Raw genomic sequence first — 18776 nt, 5'->3', positions numbered from 1 at the left:
GCTGTCTGGCATGGTAAAGCTTGCTAAATTAGAGAGTAATTTTTTGCTGTATAAACGACAAAGCTTTTGAAAGCCTTAAATTAGACTGGAATGTTTTTTTCCCCAAAGCAGAGAACATTTCCAATATAGAGAGTGGCAGTGAATTCTCAAACACTATATTTACTAACTGCTAAGACTCTTCACTTTGTCATATTCCCAAAGGGGGGAAGGCAGTGTGGAGGGAAGTGAGAAACATGATTAACGTATTTAATGTATTAGTGGCAGGTGCTGAGGAGATGCAAGCAGAAATCTAGATGCTATGTAACAATAAGCATGGTATGAAAACACAAATAAACCCAAAACTCATCTGATTCAGGCAGAGTTTTGGAGCTTGTCTAATTTTGTTTCAGCAGTAACTTCTACTGCTTTTCATAGTTTCAGCAAAGAGTTTATAACTTTCTTTGACAAGTCATTTTAGATATGGCTGTGTGATTACCTATAACAAACTCTTCTGACCAGTTTAGCTTGATACAGGTATTGGCAAACAGCAGATGCTCAGACTGGGAGGAACACAGATGCGCTGTGATTACTGCCCTGGCTTTCTTTCAGTTTTGGTGATCTGCATCTCACTCTTCCTGAGCTCAGCAGCTTTGACTTTAAAAGTTGAAGAAGGTCTTACAAGCTTAAATCAGTTGGGTCTTAAGTCAGGCTCTGTTCCTGCTCACCAGAATTAGTGAGCTCACAAATAACTGAGAGTTGAGTTCCAGTTTAATGTAATGGGCTTATGATTTTTGAGTTCTCTGCGTTTCCTAGAAGCAAGTGCTTTTGTTTTTGCTGCACAGATGTTGCCTTTGAGACCATCTTTGAATTCACCAGTGCTGACAGTTTTACACGCCCCAGGCAGACTGACCTTGCTGCCAATTTTATAGCTTCTGTTGTTGAGTCAGTTACCCAAGTCAGGGCTGCAGGGAATGCAAATCTGCTTCCTAGCATCTGCTCTGGATGCATCTTGTCAGCTGTTCAGTGGACACATACATAAAACACACTACTTGAAACGTGACTATTTTGGTCTGATGATGCATAGGCATAAATGGGAATCATGTCATTAATTGTCTTTCATGTTGTCAATATGAGACCCTGAAGAGCTGTGTTGTCAGAATTCTAAAATAGCTCCATGTTGCATTTTAGGTGTTTTCTTTTTCCTCACCTTCAAAAGGCGGTCAAAAAATGAAGCACTGCTTTGGTCTACCTTGACAATAAGGCATACAAATGTTGAAAATGTATTAACTCTTCAAGTGTTACAGATTATACTCACCCTTTCAGCGAGAGAAATGTGAATTTTCTGCAGATAAAGCATATGCTTTTTTTTTTTTGTCTATTACTACTTTGAAGGTTTCTGTAGACATACTCTACATACCCTTTACCCTTATACACAAATGCAGACGATGCACTCTAAGCCAATTTTCAAGAAGCCCAAGTTGTTTAAGTGACATAGCTTGAATAAGAAGTGTTACTGGTGTTCAGCTTGCTGTTGTAATTTGTATTTTGTTCAGCAGTGTTAACAACTGAGCTGGGTTATCTGTCTACACTTCCAAGTACTTCCTTTAGATACTCAAATAGCAGGGCTACTGTTTCTCTATCACGTGAAAATAGCGCTGTCTTGCAGAAAGTAGCTGATTTCAAGTGCTTAGTTGACAGTAAAATAGTTTCTCTTCAGTTCATTGCAGTGTCAAAATGTTTGTTTAGAGTGAATGATTCATTTGGCGTACTACATTATAAAACATTAGGTGTAATAAAGCAGTAACAGTGTTGTTAATCTAAGAGAAGTCTTATTCTTTGCGTTGTCTCTTTTCTGAACAAGATATTAGAATTTTAATGATTTTTGTGTTGCTGTTTTTCAGCCTTCAGAGATAGAAATGGAATCACAAGTTCATCTCTATGGTCACACGGCAGAGATAACAAGCTTATTTGTGTGCAAACCGTATAGCATAATGATAAGTGTCAGCAAAGATGGCACCTGCATTATATGGGATTTGAACAGGTATATATACATCTAGCTTTTTCCACCATTTCTTTCAGCACTTGTTTTCAACGTCCTGGTGTTGTTTTAAAGTTAACGGAATTTATTCTGTGTATACGTCTAATGTGAAGTGAAACTCTTAGTATGTAGGAATTCTGGAGTTGATGTGAAAAATACCATCACTAAGGAAAGTGATGGTTGGGATTAATATAAGTCTTTAAAAAAGGGTTCTTCAAAAAACCTTTTGTATGTTTTAGTCTGACATTAGGCTTGTTTGTTCTCTTACTGTCTTATAGGCTGTGCTATGTCCAGAGTCTGGCTGGACACAAAAGTCCTGTGACTGCAGTTTCAGCTAGCGAAACAACTGGTGATATTGCAACCGTCTGTGATTCAGGTATATCTGTCAGCCTAAGCTGCAAGTCAGAAGACCAGATAAATCACAAGATTTGTTATTGTTTGGGTTATTGTGTGTAGGAATCATCTGAGGATGTATTTGGTCAAAGAGCACTTCTAAAAAATACCCTAATATTTGAATTTGTTGAGAAACTATTAGGTAGGTGTTGGAGCAAAGAGGACTAATAGCTATAGTAAAGGATGTAGATGTTTGCATTGGCTCCTACAGAGGGAAATAATTCTGTCCCTGCCTCACTCCCCACCTTCCACCCAATGTTATTTTAAAGCAGGCTTTTTAGTATAGTCACTGTTTCTGGACTAAGGAATTAAGATCTGTTTGAGTAGTAGATTTGGAGTGCAATTCAAGGTCCTCAGTGACTCAAACTACCCATGTGCAACAGCATTATATATATATATATATATATATATATATATATCAAAGCTAAGTTGGATCTCACACATTTTGCTGTGTGTATTTGGTCTGTTAACATGATGTGGAGGTTGGGTAATAGGCTGTACCTAAATGACAGTTTTCTTCCACTGATCCAAGGATTTCAAACTGATGTGGAGACTTTGATGCTCTTCCACTTGTGTGACTGAAGTCAGCTGTACAAATAAGCCAGTTTGTACTGGAAAGCATTGTATTTTTGTGTTGGTTGGGGACAATGTGAGTTTCAATCGCTTTAAAGACAAAGCAGTATTAGTTGTTTATTAGAACTTTAATAAATGCAAGTAATTCCAGATAACTAGATAAGCTACCTGTGATTGGTACTTTAGGTATCTTACATGCAATCCGGGGTATGAGAATGAGCTATTTAAAGAAAAATTTGGATTCTTTTAGTCCTTTTCTCTTAGTATTTGAAAATTGGTCGTTAAATGATAGTCTTGTAATTATGACGTTCCATGGATGCAAAGCGATGTCTTCTGAATCCTCTTGCTGTGGCTTGGTGGTTTGTATGAGAAAAAAGCAGAGAATTAGTTCCAAAGTACTTGTTTACTGCAGCACGTGTCACTTCAGGTCATTCAAAACCTTTCATCTTTCAAGAAATTCTTGAACCGTTGAAGGTTCTGTTACGTAGACCTAACCATCATCTGGATTAGTTGTTTAATACTGCCATGCTCTGTTTTGTTACAGTTGGAGGGGGGAGCGATTTGAGGCTTTGGACCGTTAATGGTGATCTCGTGGGACATGTGCACTGCAGGGAGAGTATTTGCTCTGTTGCTTTCTCTAACCAGCCTGAAGGAGTATCTGTCAACGTGATTGCAGGAGGGCTCGAAAATGGAGTTGTAAGGTAAGCATTTCCAACTTCCTGTGACTAGAATGTGTTATATAAGCTCACAGATGGACCTGTGTAATTGATAGGACATTTAAAGAAGATGGACAAACTGCTGTCCATTTTCAGATCTTGGTAGCTGCTAAAATAGGTTGTGTTTATCACTGAAATATTTGTAAAGACTATAATATTAAGAAAAACTAATCTTTCTTTCAGACTGTGGAGTACATGGGACTTGAAGCCAGTACGAGAAATAACATTTTCTAAGTCAGCGAAACCTATTGTAAGGTAAAGATTTCAAGTATGTCATAAATGGATCCTTTCTTTGAAAATAAAACCAAGAATAGCTATGAGTATTGAAAATGGATTTGAAATGAAGACAAGAGGTGAACGCACATGTTTAAATAGAGCCATGCTATCCTACTAATTATTCATGAAAGCAAAGTGGGCACAAGCGTACCGTATTTGTAATGACAGTAATAACTGGGTTCTGCTGCTAGCAGAAGGAAATTGGCAGGGTTCCCTTGAGAACTGAACAATAGCTACCCTTCTTATTAAGTTGAATATATTTTCCACAGAATCTGTGTAAAAATGGGGAGATATTAACTTCAGCAGACTCGAATAGAAGAGGTATTTTTCTCCCTCAAATAATTGAAAGGACTGCATTTTCCCTGACCCTTTATATATATATATATACTGGAAGGAAATGGGAGAGAGTAAAGGAGGCTTGGAAGTATGGAAGCTGCCATTTTAGAGTGCTTATGTAATTTTGCCTATTAGAGTCCCATTGATTAATGAAGAACAGAGTTACCGTGCCAAAGTGCTTTCAGAGCAGAGCTGAAGGATAGAGCGATATCCTCAGGAGTGCTGTACCCTGCACAGGAGTCTTGTGGAGTTCTGCCAAATGTGATGTTAGCATGGTGCAAATTACTCTGAAGAATGCTGTTGTGACCGTTACTGAAATATCATTTACAGTTCAAACTGTTAACAGCTATTGCCTAAAAATGAAAAGCAGCATCTGATCGGCACTGGCATGGCAGTAACTGCAAGGGAGCATATTGCACAGTCTTGTTGATTTTAAAAGGATATATATATATTATATATACGTATATATATATACGTATATATAATATATATATATATTAGTTACGGCTCAGGAAATGTTCGGTCCTGTGCTGTGCAATCTGACAGATTTGTTTGTCAGCAGGTAAGTTCAGAGAGCCTTGTTCTGTGCTGAAAGCCTCCTTTCAGAGGTATCAGGGGCAGGGCAGTCTACTCTTTCTTTGTTGCTGCGAATAAATACTAAAGTGCACAGCATGCTGAAGAGCTGTACAGAACTGCAGGTGGGCCTGTTTGGTTACAAAGCTGAGTAGCCAGGTGTTTGCACACACTGCTACGTTAATGCACTCACTGGATTTCTCCTAGCTGAGAGCTGTTTTTTGTCACCTACGCTCATGTGGCTTTTTAACGTCTTCTAACACTTTAAATAGCCTGATCTGATACCAAAATGTCTTCTTGTTTTTCAGCCTTACCTTTTCCTGCGACGGTCATCACTTGTTCACAGCAAATAGTGATGGAAATGTAATAGCTTGGTGTCGCAAGGACCAGCAGCGCTTGAAGTTACCCATGTTCTATTCGTTCCTTAGCAGCTATGCAGCTGGGTGATGACTACTTTTGCTGCTCGTTCAAGTCTCCATGCACTTTAAATCCACAATAAATTATAGAATCTCTTAATTAACTGGATTTTGGAATAGTTTGAATGTCTCTAGAATGGCTGCGTAGATGAAAAACAGAAGGCAGTCTAAGCCAGTTACAAATTGTACATGCATGCACAAACCTGAAGTGTGTGGAGTCACCAGGAAGCTCTGGTTTTGTGCTCCAGTACCAGCACAGTGGCGTATAAATGCTCTATCCTACAAGTCAAAATGCTGCAATACAAAATGTAATAGTATTTTTTTTAAGATCACTTCTTGGAAGCAACTCTTTCAAAAATGGAATGAGTGGTGTTTGTTTTTCCCTCCTGTCTTGTAAAATACGGGCAGTGTGAAGCTCTGTAAATATGTATAAACACATCAGCGTACGTATATCTGATGAGCCAAGGGTGGTGGTGTTCGCTCTGGGGTAAGTGACCCGAAACTTAAAAAATCCAAGATGATTCAAAATTGCTTTTTTTGGGAAGCAAAGAACTTAGTAGGTGCTTTTTGCACCATTTAATGGTATTGTAATACTAAACAACAAAATCAGATCCATCTCTATTTGCAACTCCTGCTGTCTTCTCTGTTGAGATGGTGTGAAGGTCTTTGGACACAAACGAGGATGGGCAGACACCTCATGGCTTCACCAAGCAATAGTTAAATCGTGTTTCGGTTTTGTGTTCCACGTAGCGTTAACTCTGTTTGTAACACCTGGCTATTGCGCTCCTGTGGCAGACTGCACATACGTCATACAGCCGGTCATCCAGAGCTCTACAAGCGGTACTGGAGAAGGCACTGATGTGCTCATATTCTCAGTGTCATTGAATTTCAGTGCACTGTAAAATGTTTCAATGTTCATAAGGCACTGAGTAATTCAGAACAGTTTATATAGGTACACTGTGCAAATATGCTGTTTATTCTTAGGTGCTATTGTTGAGAAGGTGGGGGAGGGGGTGGCGGAAATAAGCTGCCACTGTTAATAGCTTACATCTGAATTCTTAGGCCAGATAGAAAAACTAACATTTAAGCTGATGGACTTGAAGACCTGCCTGACACTGTGTGAGTGCCTGCTAGTCCTGCAGATGGTACAGGAATGAAACACAACTGATGCGGTTACATTTTTCTTCTCCATACCTTCGCTTTGTCATCGTTGACATATTGCACTACCATCATACAGACAAACTGCTCTGTCTTAGTTTAAGGCTCATCTGCCTCCCAAGTACTGTGTTACGAAATGGTAGTGAAGACGTGCATACAGGATAACTGAACCCTTCAGAAAATTCCAAACGAATATAGAAATGTATAGAAATTCTTGCAACTTCCTGATCTTGGTGGTTTTCAAACTGGAAAAACTGAAGCCTTCTCAGACCACATCACAGATTGGTTTATTTTTCTTAGCTCAGTTAAGCAAGCAGCTGTATGAACTGAATTGTAGACTGCATATATTGTAGCAATGTTGTATGGGGTGGCTGTAGTCACGTTTTTCGCTGTCTAAATGTTGATGTAAGGTCCAGTACAGTCCGAAAGGCTTCTTGGCTCATGTTGAAGTGATGTGCTTTATTTAATATGATGGTTTGGGGATGTTTCTGTCCTCCTTGAATTGGGATGTTGCTCACAAAGGCTTATTTTTATAAAGTAGGATTCCACTTGTTACAAATCAATATGCAAAATGTCTGGCCTTGTAAAAAAAAGAAGTGCAATATTATATATTTTTATGTATAAGTCAAAGATTTTTTTGAACTGAGGAGTATTTATTCAGCTTAACATTCTGGAACTATTGAAATACCATTGCAATAGTAGATGTGCATGATGTACTGAAACTTGCTGTAAATTTCACATTCCACACTGTCTTTGTACACACTGTCACACTGTTGGGTAATAAACAGACCTTTGTATCAAATGGAGATGGTCAGAACCATGTTTTTGGCTTAATTTCACCTCTCTTTTAGAGATATCAGCTCACTTTGCTCCAGTTCCTTTTCTGCTTGCTCTGGGGCCTTTAATCTTGTAAGGTTCTTGAAGGAGGAAAGTTCTGTTTGTGGACTACATTGCGTTGCTGTGAAGCTGCACGAGGTTGGGTGTAAGTTTGGAGGTGAGAAACCCAGTTGTACATATGTGCATGTGCTCCCATTTCTCATGGGATGTGGGGCTGGAAGTGCTGTATCTCTAAGCAGACGCTTCCCCTCCCCCCCAACATCAGCCTCCTTATCTCAGGAAACCGATCTGAGCTGAGGTGGAAACACAGCGGCTCCTCTTGGGGGGGGGGTCAGGAGAAAAGGAAGGTTGTGAACTAAAGGGAGGGAGAATGGTGCTGGTGGCAGCTGGAGACTGAGATCTCTTGGCTTCTCTGTGGCAAGGCCTGTCTGAGAGCCTCGCAGGATTTTTGTGGTGAGCCTCAGTCACTGACTGGAGATGCATGTAATGGCAAAGGGAAGGCCATAAAGTAGTTACATTTTCACTTGTAGTGGGCAGAGGGAACCTAGATAATGGGTTTGCGATGTACGTTTAGTGCAAACCCACTATAACAAATAGAAGGAATGAAGGAAGTCCAGTAGAAAACTACAAGGGCTGCTCCAAAAGTAATGCATCCCATTTTATTGTTTTGGCCCACAACATCAGAGGCTGATGCTGGTGGGATGGCAGTGGAGACTGAACCTTCCCATCAATGTTCTGTCGCGTTGTGTTTCTCTGTGACAGACAGCAGGGGGGCAACCTGACAAAATAATGTCTGACATGGAAGAGAGTAAGAAACAAAGGTGTGGCATCCAAACTCCTCCATGTGGCAGAAATGGCACCGGCTGACGCTCACTGAAGCATACTGAATATCTGTGGAGACCAAAGGTGGATGTGAGAAGAGGGAGGCAGTGGGTGGTGTGTTTCACCCTGGAAGCTCATGATGGAGCCCCAAAAGGATGTTTTCCTACTTTCCTGTAGGACACCCAAGTTTGTGGATGGTAGGGCTGTGAGGGTACATAGATGCGTTCAGTAACGCATTTTGCACTTCTCACCTCTCTCCTGCCGAATAACCATCCTAAAAGCCACGGACGGCCTCAGCCTTTGGTAGGGGGACGTCTTTGCTTCAAGGCACCTTTAAAAGCAGAACTTTGCGCTGTGCTGCGCGGAGAACAGAAGTGCCTTGGAAACGCTCAGGCTCGATGAGGGGAGAAGCGGTGGCGGCAGCCCACCACCAGAACTTGCTGTGCGTGTCTTTAGGGCCGGCTGATTTTTCAGTTAGCAGCGTTAACTGCCGCCGAGCCTTACGGCTGCTTCTCCCGTGTGATGTGTGCATCGTTTCCCCGCTACAGCGCTGACTCATCCGGCCGTGCCCCGTTAGCCGTGACAGCGCACCTCGCGGAGGTCCCGGCGCGGGTTTTTTCCACAGCGGCATCTGTTATTTTTCCTCCTCACCCTCCCGTCGTTCGATGCGATCCAGGCCCGGCGCGAGCTGCTGTGCCGGAGGGGCTGTGGCAGCTCCGCGCTCTGAAAGCACGCAGACTCTCGCTCCGCGCCGCTCGCTGGAAGCGTCCCAGCGGCCGCACCGACTGCGGGGCGCTGCGGGCGCCGCCGCCCGCGGGGGAGGAGGCGCGGGCAGGGCGGCTGCACGGCGGTGCCCGAGGAGCGCCCGAGCGGCCCCTGCCGCACGCGGCCGCGGACGGCTCCCGCCCCGCCGCGCTCCGGGTGGGTACCGGCGGCGCGCGCCGCTCCTCAGGGCCTAACGGCTCCGCGGCGGCTGACGGGCAGAGCGGCCGCCGAGCAGCGCCGCGCTCCTCGGGTTCGGGAGCCGCCGGGCGCGGCGCTTCCGCGGCGGGATCCGGGTCCGTCGCCCGCCGTGAGCCGAGCCGAGCCGCGTGCCGGGAGCTGCGCGCCGCGGGAGGTACGGGCGGAACGCCGCAGCCGGGTGCCGGAGCCGGGGCGCACGGCGGAGCCCGCCGCGCAGCCGCCCGGCTGAGGCCGCCGTCCCGGGGCGGGGCCGGGCGCGGGGCAGCGGCTTCTTCCCCTTCCCAGCGGCGGGGCTGAGCGCGGTTCGGGTGCCGCGGGCGGTGCTGGTGCTGCGCATCTCGGCAGCGTTCCGGCTTTCTGCTTTAGTTCCAGCTGGAACGATCGCTTTTACCTATGCGTTTCTTTAAAAGTTCTCGAGTGCCTTAAACTCGGCCAAAGAAGCGGAATAGCGGGGGGATGTTGCCTGTGCTTCACACTTTCTGCCTCCCTGCTGCCTCGTCCGAGGCTGCGTGCTCGTGCCGGTTGTCCGCGGGCAGCACCAGAGGGCTGTGCCTGCGAGCTGAGCGCCTGCCCTGCCTGCTGCGGCGCTGAGAAGCACGTTGGGAGTCGCGCACAGAACGCAGCGTGTGAACGGAGGAGCTGGGCTGCTGCGGGTCACACAGAGCGGTGTTAGATGGAAACTGAGCCCTGAAGTTCTGCAGGGCTGCAGTTCGTGGTGAAGTCGCCGCGCTCACGGGACGAGAGTTATGTTGTCTCCTTGTTGCTGAGCGCAGCCTTCCCGGTAATAGCTTCCGCTGGTGCTACGAAGTATCTTTGGAGGGAGGGGATTCCTCAGCCTCCACCGTACCTGTCAGCTCAGCACGGAACAGCTGTGAGGCTGATCATGTTCTGTTTGTGTCCCGGTGCGTTTGCACGTGGGTAAACACGTACAGGCTCTTTCTGCCATTCTGAGTTTGGTTTGCCATCCCTTCTGGCTCAGGGGCTGTTCCAGGTGTGTCTGTGCTGCATGGGGAAGGCGTTCTGCAGAGGTGGGAGCCCTACAAGATCTGGAGAGGGCCGGAACGTTCAGTAATTTGGGGTCCGCCATTTTGGTTGCTGAAGTACAAGAGAATACGGCAGGTTGAGTTGGGGGTTGTTAGATGTAGTTTTGCACTGTCGCCTTTTAGCTTTATGGCTGCACTTGGAGGTGTAAGATGAGCTCGCTGTGCAGCCTTTCGTTGTGGAAAACTGTACTGTAGAGCTTGAAACTGGGTGTTGCTTCTGTGTTATGCAGTACTGCAGACTCTTTCTGCATGTTCTTTACTGAGTGTTTAGAAGGTTTGGTAAATGCACGTTGCACCTCTTACGTACACGAGGTCAGCCTTTACCTGCAGAGGTAACTCCCTGGGTTGGCCGTTGAAGTGCTATCGGGTACAGTCTAATCTACTCTAGAAACAAATGCCAAGCTTCAAATGCTTGAGCTTGGGTGTAGTTCAGACAGTAAGTACATTCTTTTGTCTAAGTATCTCTGGACCAAGATGACTTCTGAAATGCTGCTACTTGAGTACCCCTAAGGGCAGAATAGAAACAGCTTCGTTATCTTTATCTATGAGATGCTGGGTCTTTGGCACAGAGACATCTTCCTCCTCCACTGCCTTTGTCACTCATTCCCCAGCCATAGTCTCACTATTCCCAAAGCTTCCTCAGTGAAGCAGTACTTCACCTCATGATTCCATAATCCTTCAGGTTAATCTACTAACAGCTCTTAAAATCACAGCTATCAAATACTTAACTGAAATCCCTGTGGATATCACTCCTTACCATACCTGTTCCTTGAACTAGGCATGGACTGTTTGCCTTGACTTCATGGGATGCACTTACATCCAGGTACAGGAACACTTTCTTTAGCACACTTTGTAGCTGCTCCCTAAGAGAAGCAGTAAGAATACATTGGAAAAGCCTTGAGTAAATGGCAACTTGATGTGAAGCAGAGAAGTGGGAGACTGAGGATGAGAAGAGGTACAGAACCAGGGTTCCTGTCCCTTCATCAAAGCAGATGTGTATGCTTGCCCATATTAATGCCTTGTGTGTCCTCCTTGTTTCTGTTCAGACAAATGGTACTAATTTCCCAGATTTGTAAATGATCAGACTAACAATAAAAACAATATCAGCTGACTCAGAGTACGTTTAAGGTCAAACTTATTTCTGTCCCAGCCCATTAGACTACTCTTTTGAATAACAAGTGCATGTAATGAAATTACAGTGGCTCTGAGAAGTACTGCTCTTAAGCTGAAACAAAGAGCCGCACCAAAAGCATATATCAGTAACCATGAGGTGAACAGAATGTACTTGTGTGATAGTGCTTTACAGTAATTTAGCACTGGTGGTAGAATGAGAGCTGTAAGGTGACGTGGAAAAAAAGAGAGACTTGCCAGCCCCGTACATGATAGTTAGCCTTGATGCTTCAGTATTTCTTAATGACTGACTCTGAACTATGAAATTGCTGGGTGAGCCCCACTTGGGGTGTTGTCTCAATCTGTTCATCTCCATAGGAAACACTAAAAAGCAAGGGATAAGTACCGGAGTCAAATTCTTTGCTTACCCTGCAGTTGACCTAGTTATGTGCAGTACAGTATGCTAGACAATACAAGTTTTTATTCATCTTTTTATCATCTTTTTTATCATCTTTTTTATCATCATTGGAGATCTGCAAGAAAAATTTGGAAACCACTGTGTTATTTCTTCTCAATCTCAATTATTTCACTTCTAAACTACCTGATTCCACAGCCAAAATATTGACTCTTTCTCTACCTTAAAGTACCCCGATGTTCAGTGAGATCAGTGCGACATTCATTATTATTGTGCATGTTTCTGATCTTGTTCTCGTGTTAGTAAGTATAATTAGGGTATGGAGCCAAACTACATGATGACTGAAAAGTCAGTTTGTGAACAGCTGTTCTGTGCTGGCACTCTGAGCCAGGGTAACAATTTCTGCACTGAAATACTGGCAGCGTAATCTGCATTTACACGTTGTTTGCAGAATTCAGACCGAATGCTTGCAGTTGAAGATGCAAAGGCGTGATGCAATCAGGTACTGTTGAACAAGGGAACAGGTATAAATGATATCTGATTGGTATTTATAACCTACAGCCTGGCATTGCCAGTATGGTAGGGTGGCGTTGGTTGGATTTTGATAACTGTCTTCTTGCTAATTGTATTTGCTAGCTTCTAAACTGTCTCAATTTTGCCTCCTCCAGGGAAAACAAAATGAAGGAACTAACGTCAAACAGTACAACCAATATATCTCAAGCCAGGAAAGCTGTGGAGCAACTAAAAATGGAAGCGTACATGGATAGGATGAAGGTAAACGTAAGCTTATTGTTGATAGTTTGAATTCACTTCATTTGAATTCATCTGTGGTATAACCTCCCTATGATATTCCAAAAAGATTTGATCACCTGAAATCAAAATCATGTATTGAGAAATAAGACAGTACCGGGTCATAAACTCACTGATTAGAAAGACAGTATTTATGACTCGGAAATATTAGTACAGCTGACACAAACTGTCAGTCTTGTGTATATGCGAATATAAATTTCAACTGTTTTGGTTATTAGTGTTATCTTGTCAGAAATGGCTGAATTTGCATGTCCATGTTTTGTGTGGTATCTTGACAAATTCATTACAGAATAGGTGTACGCTCATAGAGATGGGTGTTTCTGTTTCCATCAGCATGGGTCTGCCTTTTCAGCATAACCACGCAGGTGAGTTTCCAGTTGAATTAGTCTCTAATTCGGGTCATGTTGCAGCTGTGCGAACAACAGAAGTGACAAGGAGGAAAGTTAATGAGTGGAAGAGGGGAAGGGCTGGAAAAATGTGGGCTAGTTTCTCATAAATTGAACTGCTGATCTTTAGCAGATTATTTAAAACTTGCTTTTATGTAATCAAATTATAACTTTCATTAGTTAAGTTATGCAGATAGCTTCATTTGTTCGATGTATAATGACATCCTTAATTACATATGTAAGAATTACATAGGTTATTTTTTGCAGTTAGTTTAATTAAAAGGAACACAGGCTCTAGCAAGACCTAACAATCATCTGGCTTACAAGTGTAATTATTTTACCTTTCAGCTTGGGACCAAAAAAGACACCAGAGAAGTGAATATGTTTCAGTATTCTGAAATATATGATAACATAACGTATAGCTAAAATATAACCACTGCTTACATTATACAAACAAAATATGATCCACAAAAGGCTGATGTCTCAATTTCTAGAATGTCTTTGAATAAGTAGACGAGGGATTATGAAAAGAGGTTGGTTTTCTTATTTCAATATCTGTTTTCCTTTTAATCTTTGAAACAATTATGTGTGTACTTGGTGAAGTTTGCCAAGGGACTTCAAATGGTTGCAGTAGGAGATTTGAGTTTTCAGATCATAGCTGTAAAGTTAGAGAAATGTTATTTTTCCTGGCTTCTTGCAACTACCTGAACTAGCAAGGCATTTAACAAAGGATCAGTCCCCTCAAAATACCTTAATCAGACTCTCTTTTGCAAGTTATTAGCTGAGTAGCTATTCCCATAGTAGACGGGACCATGTTGTTAACATTAAAAAGAAACTTTTCAAAGTGCCTGTGTTATCGACCAGGGAAATCAAATGTTCCAGCTCATTTTTCTACCACAGAGGCACTTGGTTTTCTGTGGACAGCAGTTGCAACAAAGAGGTCTGCTCAGTAAAAGTTTTGTAGTTAAAATACATTTACAGTTACCCATTCCCTACTGTATTCCATTTTTGGTTTTGTTTTATTACTGACTTTAAAGTCAAGTCCTATAGCCATTCAGAGCAGTAAGCAATGCAGTGCTTTGGGGTTCCACTAAAACAACTCAGCCTTAAAGTGTGAAAGAAACAGGGCAGCTATAAAAAGGAGGATGAAGTTATTGGCATGTGGATTGGTTGCTGAAAGGTGTATTACTGTGGCTGGTTATTATAAACCTTAAAAATCCCAAAAGGATGGTAAATCAAACTTGTCTTGCTTCTCTGCAGAAGGAATGGCTGGCATTATAACAAAGTAAATAGAAAGCAGGAGGTGCAGAATCAAAGCTAGAAAACATGAAATGAAATCAGATGAAGAATGGCCTCATGACTTGTAGAATAATGCATCTACCAAAACTGTAAAGTAGAGAAAGCAAAGATAATATTGATGCTTTATCACAGTTGTCCCAAGTATAAAGCACTATTTAATCTTCTCTTCACAAGCAGAAAGGCAAGGAGGAGTGGTCTGACATTAAACATCATAGTGTATCAGCTATTACTATGTTTTCTTTCTTCTTTAAGAAGGTAGAAAGTATTCCTAACATTCTGAATAGCGTTGGGAGATAAATGCAGTGGGATTGGCAATATATGTGTGTGAATCTCTTTGTTTTAGATGTAAAGGATAAGCAGAGTGGGTGTCGAAGCAAAGATGGTAATTAGTCACGATCCATGACAAGGCAGATGACAGTAATTGCAGCATTTTGCCCTGTCATTGAAGCTTGTAATTATTAGTGCAGCTAACAGGATTATGTTCTAGCTTTGGCTGTTTTTATCACCTTTGTTATTCTAAAATGTAATGGTAAAATTCCACAGTCCTCCCAAGACTGATTCTTCAAAGCATCAGAAGCATCAGAGTCGAGTGTTTCCATCTTGTTTTGTTTTGCTTTTTCTTTTGGTAATCTGACAACCAGATGTATTTACCATTAAACAGAATAAATATCCTTCCATAAAATGTGAGGTTGATGTGATAGTGATGTATTCCATCCTCTCCACCTATACTTTTATAAATGTTTTTAAAAAATGAAATGCTGACTTTCTGTTAGAATTCATCAATCAAACTGGAGTGTAATATTTTAGTATTAGTGTGCAGCATGTAAAAATCACTTTGCATCTGCAGAGCAAACCGTATAGCGCAGGTGAGCTGAAATGATAAATGTGTGCAAGTTTTGTTTGAATATTCAAATTAGGTGCTTTTACTTTAAGTCTTGCTAAAAGCTGACCAGAAACTGCCTGGCAGTATTCCCCTAAAGGTGAGTAGAAGCTATGGTAGGCTGGCCTTGCCTTCATTTAACTTCTCTGTGACAGAAATAGGGTGAGTAGCACATCATTTTGTGCTGTAACAAACCATAGTGTTGGCCAATAGGCTACCTCTGCATGCTGACACATGCTAAAAAAAGCTATCTGTCTATGCTGTAGCTTTAATATTATGCGTAATGCAGAGGTCTTTTGCCAACGTTGGTCTGAATAATCACACGGAGCAGGAAATGTACTGGAGGCAAAACTATATTTTGCTTTATTTTTTTGGCCACCGCTCTGAATTTGGTTCCTGTGGCTGTGAGCAATGTTGGCAATGCGTTCACTTCTGCTGCAGTGTGATCATCTCATTTAACACTCCATACTAAGTGGTCATTTTTCACTGCACGAGCATAAGCTATCCCAGTTCTTCAGTGAAGAAATTGCTGTAATTCAGTTTCATAACCAGTGTAATCCCCATGGGAGGATTTCTCCTCCTCACATCTTTTCTTGCTTAAAGGATGAAAATACACAGCCTGGTACAGGCTAGGGGACTGGGTTTGTGTTAATGTACAAAAATGTGATAATATTCTTCAGTACCATCCTTTTCATTGCTGCATGTTGACTAAACACAGTAACATGCAGAGAAACAATTAGTAAATTATATTACTGGATTTATACCTTCAAAAAACCAAAGCAACATACTTAGGCTGATGCAGCTTGTCCGTATGTAGAACAATCTTGGCAATTATGGGAAAGCTGGTCTTAGATCAGCCTGCTTAAAAAGTTGTTGGCTTCATGAATAAAATATTTCCCAATAAATGTATTCAGTACTTTAATTGATGAAGATGGGGATGCTGAGCATCTTTAATAAATACATTAAATAAATAAATACATACAGAGTAGATCTCCATTAGATTTTATGGTAGTAAAGTTTTTTTTATGATATAGAACTGTAAATAACATCGAACCCTTTTGTGGGCAGCCACGGCTCGGAGTTTAACTTGCTCTGTTTGTATGAAAGAGAGTTCAGGACCAAATAAATCAACAAAAGCAGAGAACTGCCTTAATTTGAGAAATGCAGCTGATCCTGAAAGATAGAAATAGGAAAGTGAAAATGAATATACCAGTGACTGCCATTACCTGAACATAGTTCTCCAAGATGCTGTGGTGAACATCCCTCCTACACTTACTGGAAACTTGTTAAGTTCTTCAGTGAATGACTTTTCTGCTCGTTTATATTTTCTTGAGGTCAGCATAAGTCATTAGCACAGAAAAACATCTTTGCTGCCTTTTGATCTTTTGGGGCTCAATATGAATTTCATGATCAGCCTACATTGTGCTTCTCTTTGGAAAATGGGCTGTTTAAAAATTCACACGTAAATCTAAAATAGTGAATATAGCATTCCCAGACTTTTGACCACTGTAGTTCTACCTCTGCTCACCTTTTTGTCTCGCAGTCTAATTCAATAGCAAACTAATTTTAAGTAACCTGAACACACCCGCATCTTCAGCTAGGTGATAGAACCGTAGAAAATCTGTGGGTTTTAGCATTCTACAAAAGCACGTTTCAGTGAGTATGTTATAGATAGAAAGTCACTTATTATCTTCTGGCAGTTAATTCAAATGTTGCGTGAATCATGATTTATACCCATTGACTTTGTAGATCTAATCTGAAGCCTAGCACGGCATGGGCTTTTGCCAAAGCAAGCAGAGTGTGGGGAAGCTAAAGCTGAAAGTGATGACACACCTGTCATAAAAATATTAGGAATCAGATTTATTTTTCCTCTTTGCTATAGCTGTGTAAAGATGCTGACTTCAGTGTTTGACTTAGGAGAATGTATCACGGTGATCAGAGGAAAGACTTTGTAAAGACTGTCTCATACTCTGCACTCATTCATAATATGAAAATGCAGTAACTCAACAAAGTGAAGGAATGCAGATAATTGTAAATATCTTGTGAATGGAACAGAACAAAAGTAATTCATATATGTATGTATGCCCGATGTTCTTGTGGGGGAAAAAAACCCCAAACCATTGAACCACAGTATTCTCAAGTCACAAAGTTGCAAAAGTTTGAAGATTTTAGCTAGACCTGAAATAGTTTCATCTTTCGTTACTTGCAAAATATGCTGAATATCAAAGCACTGGTACATTCCTATAGGACTCCATAGTAAGGATGAGCCACGTTTCAGAATTTGGAAACCTTACTGTTTTTTTATTTTAGAAGCTTAAAAGTATTTAGGTAGCAATCAGATTTAATGTGATGAGTGAAGCATTGCTTATAATAATTTGCTAAACGGAAGGTTATAGTCTGATTTATCTCATTATCTTAAATGAGAACTATGAGAATTATTACTTTTACTCCCGATTTATTATTTCATTATTTAAATCCATTTCCATGCTCACATGCCTCGAGATCTTTTTTCCACATACAGATGGGGAAAGGATAGAGTCTGTAGAAAACTCTCCAACCTTGCAGTTTTGATGCCTGTGAATAAGCCCTGAGGCAGAAGGCCTCGGAAGGCATGTGTCTAGAGACGTGCGTCATGGAGAATCCCTATTGCTTACAGCCAGTTGGCAGATGGATATTTCAATGCGTATATTCTCCTGACCTTGATACTGGTGGAGATGAAAAGCTGAATATTAATCATATAAATCAATACCATGCCCTGTCACTGAATTAGGTAAAGCGTACGTAATGTTTACTAGGCACAATACGAGCAAATTCAGAGCTATGGCGTCTAATAACATGAAGAGTAAAGCAGTTTACTGTTTGAAGACAATTCCCAATTCTGTATGTTACGTGAAGAATATTTACACGTTGGCAATTGGTTTGGACATAAGTGTTATAATGGTTCTTCTCTTCTTTTAGGTATCCAAGGCTGCAGCAGACTTATTGGCGTACTGTGATGCTCATATTGGAGAAGATCCCCTCATCATTCCAGTGCCTGCATCTGAAAATCCCTTCAGGGAGAAGAAACTCTTCTGCACCATCCTTTGAGTCAGTTTTCAATTACAAATATCTTATGTTAAAATTTGGGACCAGTGATGCATGCTTTTGGATTTAGCATCCTTTCCTCAGATATCAATACTTAACGGTGTTTTTAGAAGGTAGTGCATTTTCTGTTAATAAATAAACAAAATAAAAATAAAAATCCTAAAAAAAATAATCAAGGTAATCCTTATTTTTCAGCTCAGTGCACAGGTTTCATTTCAGTTTTCATAAAGGTTCCGTGGTTCTTAATGGAAATATGTAGTACAGTATCGAGTTGTAGATATCTTTGCCAGTCATAGATTTTTCTGAGACCTAAATGAGTCATACCGACTCTGAAGCTATTTTTAACATTCTTATTTTCTTCAGAAGGTGAATTTAATTCATTTGCCTTTACCAGTTTTTATCTAAAAAGAGTGGTGTGACCTTTCCACAAGAATAACTATTAAGGAAAAATGCCGATGATCTACAATGTTTGGAACGGTCAGTCTTATACAGTAAGTGATGTTTGTAACTATGTTTTGTGAAGGCTGCAATAAACTTGACTACAAAAACAATCTCAGTAAGGAAGTACTGTAACTACAGGTAAAACGAAGATGTATAGTTATATACTACGACTGCATCAATAAAACTTTGGGGAAACATGGCTGCATGCATCTTATTTCGAATGATGAT

At 41.5% G+C, this 18776-nt stretch overlaps 2 protein-coding genes across 7 annotated transcripts in view; both read left to right on the top strand.

Moving 5' to 3' along the window:
* LYST (lysosomal trafficking regulator) overlaps nucleotides 1–7262 on the top strand; it is a 75322-nt gene extending 68060 nt beyond the window's left edge. For all 3 annotated transcript variants that reach the window (XM_072331588.1, XM_072331589.1, XM_072331590.1), the window contains exons 49-53: nucleotides 1881–2020; nucleotides 2296–2393; nucleotides 3528–3684; nucleotides 3883–3954; nucleotides 5193–7262. In XM_072331588.1, the coding sequence (XP_072187689.1) occupies nucleotides 1881–2020; nucleotides 2296–2393; nucleotides 3528–3684; nucleotides 3883–3954; nucleotides 5193–5331 (606 nt within the window). In that variant the 3' untranslated portion in view covers nucleotides 5332–7262. The remainder of the gene's footprint in view (nucleotides 1–1880; nucleotides 2021–2295; nucleotides 2394–3527; nucleotides 3685–3882; nucleotides 3955–5192) is intronic.
* Nucleotides 7263–8516: 1254 nt separating this feature from the next.
* Nucleotides 8517–18742, top strand: GNG4 (G protein subunit gamma 4). Of its 4 annotated transcripts, none has more exons than XM_072332328.1 (3): nucleotides 8517–8559; nucleotides 12317–12422; nucleotides 17982–18742. In XM_072332328.1, exons 2-3 carry the CDS (start codon nucleotides 12327–12329, stop codon nucleotides 18108–18110), a joined length of 225 nt encoding a protein of 74 aa, XP_072188429.1. In that variant the 5' UTR covers nucleotides 8517–8559; nucleotides 12317–12326; the 3' UTR covers nucleotides 18111–18742. The 4 variants fall into 4 exon arrangements, with proteins under 4 accessions (XP_072188429.1, XP_072188430.1, XP_072188432.1 ...); XM_072332329.1 differs by lacking the exon at nucleotides 8517–8559 and adding an exon at nucleotides 8579–9038; XM_072332331.1 differs by lacking the exon at nucleotides 8517–8559 and adding an exon at nucleotides 9074–9234.
* Nucleotides 18743–18776: the final 34 nt, after the last annotated feature.

This window comes from Excalfactoria chinensis, chromosome 3 (genome assembly GCF_039878825.1).
Source record: "Excalfactoria chinensis isolate bCotChi1 chromosome 3, bCotChi1.hap2, whole genome shotgun sequence".
Classification (NCBI taxonomy): Eukaryota; Metazoa; Chordata; class Aves; order Galliformes; family Phasianidae; genus Excalfactoria; species Excalfactoria chinensis.
This window is presented reverse-complemented; position numbering and strand designations above follow the sequence as displayed.

Bases quoted from the DNA above. Each gene is read 5' to 3' on its own strand.
- GNG4 (XM_072332328.1), top strand. From the start codon at position 12,327: ATGAAGGAACTAACGTCAAACAGTACAACCAATATATCTCAAGCCAGG. The intron at 12,423-17,981 runs GTAAACGTAAGC...CTCTTCTTTTAG, and splicing joins CGTACATGGATAGGATGAAG to GTATCCAAGGCTGCAGCAGA.